At 45.5% G+C, this 3,602-nt stretch overlaps 1 protein-coding gene across 2 annotated transcripts in view; it reads left to right on the top strand.

Moving 5' to 3' along the window:
• The window catches only part of GANAB (glucosidase, alpha; neutral AB), a 16,560-nt gene that overhangs the window by 2,958 nt on the left and 10,000 nt on the right, over nucleotides 1-3,602 (top strand). For both annotated transcript variants that reach the window (XM_005857475.2, XM_005857474.2), the window contains exons 2-4: nucleotides 1,082-1,186; nucleotides 1,333-1,441; nucleotides 1,691-1,818. In XM_005857475.2, coding sequence (XP_005857537.1) covers nucleotides 1,082-1,186; nucleotides 1,333-1,441; nucleotides 1,691-1,818 — 342 coding nt within the window. The remainder of the gene's footprint in view (nucleotides 1-1,081; nucleotides 1,187-1,332; nucleotides 1,442-1,690; nucleotides 1,819-3,602) is intronic.

The raw sequence follows: 3,602 nt of genomic DNA, 5'->3' as shown, positions 1-3,602 counted from the left end.
GGGCAAGCCCCCACCGCCCCAGTGTCTGTGTCCATTGGTTATGCTCAACATTTGGTTGGTTCTAGTATGTGCCCTGATGGGGGTGTTAAACCCGAAACCTTGGCTTATTGGGACAACACTCTAATCTATTGTGCTACCCGCCAGGGAACAAATACTTGACATTTTTAAAAACTGCAGGCGGAGTTGCAAATCAGGGAGAGAAAGCAGTTAGCCAGGTCCCTGGGGTACAATAGGATTCAGTACAGGTTAGCTGTTACTATTCTTTCCAGACTTGGGTGGTGATGGTGGTGACTTACTTTGCAGATAAAGGAGTGGAGATTGGAGGAGCTGGAGACCTAGGGTGCTGGGGATGTTGGGGCCCTAGCAGCTGTGATGAGCAGGCAGGCTGAGGTGCATCCTTAACTTTTTCACTGTTGCCCCACCCAGTGCCTCCCCCTGGAAAGGCATGGCTTGCTTTGTTTCCCTCTTCCACACACAGGTCCCGCCACCTCCCCTGGGGCTAGCTCCTCTGCTCTGAGAGGCTGATGTAACCAGAGTCAGTACCAAGGCCTCTGACGGCCAAAGATCCTTGGTCCACTTTCTTTGCCTTTTTTTGTTTGTTTGTTTGTTACTAAAAACCACTGAATTGTACACTTTTTGCATTAAAAAATATATTTTTATTGATTTCAGAGAGGAAGGGAGAGGGAGAGAGAGAGAAACATCAATGATGGGAATCATTGATTGGCTGCCTCTTGCACGATCGGGGATTGAGCCTGCAACCTGGACATATGCCCTGACCGGTAATTGAACTGTGACCTCCTGGTTCATAGGTCGACACTGAGCCACCACGGCCAGGCTCTTTGCCTTTTTGTTTTTATTTATTTATTTAGCTCTTTGCCTTTTTAAAGGAAAGTGTGAATGAGCTAACTCCTCAGCCTGACAACTTAACCTCATGCCCACCTGCCTTCTTTTCTCCTTAATGGGAATCCATCTTTTTCCTCTTTTCTGAGCTGTCTTTTAGGACTTGGCTTTTACCTCTGAGAGTGAGGCCCTTTCTCACCCCATACTGATTGTTCCCTCTTTTGTCCTTTTTTCTCCTTAGGTCTTGGGCAGGTTTGGTGCTGGCTTGTCTAGGGGTCTGCCTGGGACTTACCCTTGCCGTGGATAGAAGCAACTTTAAGACCTGTGAAGAGAGTTCCTTCTGCAAGTATGATACTTCTAGGAGCGTGGGATGGGGTGTAGGGTAAAAAGGTGGTCTCTGTGGCCGATGGGGTAGCCTGGGGACATGGCAGGTGATGGGGAACCTAGAGACATTGGGGCACCCTCCCATCTTGTAAACCATTTGCTTGGCAGGCGGCAGCGAAACATACAGCCAGGCCTCTCTCCATACCGAGCCTTGTTGGATTCTCTGCAGCTTGGTCCTGATGCCCTCACAGTCCATCTGATCAACGAGGTCACCAAGGTCAGAGGAGAAAAGGGAATCTGGTGGGGGTGGGGGTGGGGGTGGGGAAGTGGCCAGAGGGGATTCGGGAAGGGGAACCTACAGCCAGCATCCTGTCCAGCCACCTGGGGACTTCCACTTTGTGAGGAATTCAGACCTCAGGTCCCGTAGGCAAGGGTCTAGGAGCGGGAGACCTCAGGAGGGAGTGGGTTCAGAGGTCATTCCATGGTGTATCCTCCACTTTATCCAGATCCAAACCTCTGCCCCCAGGTGTTGCTGGTGCTGGAGCTCCAGGGCCTTCAAAAGAACATGACTCGGATCAGGATCGATGAACTGGAGCCCCGGCGGCCTCGATACCGGGTGCCAGATGTGTTGGTGGCTGATCCCCCCACAGCTCGGTAAACCTTTTCAGAAAACCTGTCCATCTTCATGGCCCTTTTCTCCTTCCTGATAAATTTTTACTTGGCATTTGACCTTTCTTAATATTGGGACAATAGCTGACGAGCACCTTGCCACACCCCTCACCCTCCCCTATCTTCTTTCTCTGTTTCACTTATTTTCTCTTCCACTTAAAAAAAAAAAAATATCTATCTATCTATCTATCTATCTTACTGATTTCAAAGAGGAAGGGAAAAGGAGAGAGAGACCATCAATGATGAGAGAGAATCATCGGTCAGCTGCCTCCTTCTCGGCCCCCACTGGGGATCGAGCCCGAAACCTGGGCATGACACACTGATGCTTCTGGGGGATGGCAGGTGAGGTCTTGAGCAAAGGGAACCCCAGAGGGCTTCAGGTGGGAAACACTAGAGCAGTGGTTCTCAACCTCCCTCATGCCGCGACCCTTTAATACAGTTCCTCAAGTTGTGGTGACCCGCAACCATAAAATTATTTTCGTTGCTACTTCATAACTGTAATTTTGCTACTGTTATGAATCGTAATGTAAATACCTGATATGCAGGATGTATTTAGGCGACCCCTGTGAAAGGGTCGTTCGACCCCCAGGTTGAGAACCGCTGATTTAGAAGATAACATAAATCCTTCACCCAGCCCGTCCATGTGCTTCTCTCTGTCCTGTGCCCCTCACTCCCCCAGTTACGGTTGTTATTCTGAAGTTTATCAGTCCCTTGGCTTTTTGTTCTTACAGTTGTGTCATGTATGTATATAAACACATAAATATACTTGTGTGTTTGTATCTAAGCAATAAATTACGTGGTTTTGTTCATTTTGGAGGTTTATGGGGACATTGATCTCAATGAATGTCTTCTGGGATTTCCTCTTTTCACATAACTTGATTTAACTCTGTTGCACATAGTTCATTTTTTCACTGCTGATAATGTTTTATGATTATACTTATTTATCGTTTCTATGTTGATGAACATTTTAGTCGTTTCCAGTGTTTTGCTGTTCGAAGTGTTGGCATGAACATTGTTGTCCATGTTTCCTGTCCCTGTGCAAGTGTCTCTTCAGTATAGAGCTAGGAGGGGACTGCAGAGCTGTAGAATGTGGAGATGATCAACTTTCTAAGGTAACGCCCAAATGGCTTACCAGTGTACACTCCCACCAGCAACATGGGGTCCACACTGATCCAGATTGGTACTGTTGGACTTAATTTTTGTCAGTGGAATGGGTGTTGAATGATACCATGTGGTGGTCTTGGCTTGGTTGTTTTCCCTAGTTTATTAATGAGATTGACCATCTGTGTATCTGTCATTCTGGCTTACTAGTCTGTGAAATGGTAGTTGCCAACTATGCTTATTTTTCGTTTATATTGTTTGTCCTTATTGATTTGTAGAAATTCATGTCTTGACACTATGACACTAATTCTCTACCATTTATATTGCAGCTATCTTACCCAGATTGTAGCTTATCTTTCTACTTTCCTAAAGGTGCCTTGGAAAAAATTTTTTAAATTTTAGAATAGTTTTAGATATTTAGGAAAGTTGCAATTTAGGAATTTTATGAAAATTCCTTATACCCTCCACTCCTGTTTCCCCCTGTTGTTAACATTACTGTGGTAGAGTTGTCCTATCTAATGAGTTGATGCCATTATTAACTATCTAAAGTTCATATTTTATTCAAATTTCCTTAGCTTTCATCTAATGCCTTTTTCTTTTCTGTTTTTGGTTAATCCTCATCTGAGGGTATTTTTTCTATAGATTTTTAGAGAGCATAGAAGGGGAGG

This window comes from Myotis brandtii, unplaced genomic scaffold (assembly GCF_000412655.1).
Source record: "Myotis brandtii unplaced genomic scaffold, ASM41265v1 scaffold1112, whole genome shotgun sequence".
NCBI classification, from domain to species: Eukaryota; Metazoa; Chordata; class Mammalia; order Chiroptera; family Vespertilionidae; genus Myotis; species Myotis brandtii.
This window is presented reverse-complemented; position numbering and strand designations above follow the sequence as displayed.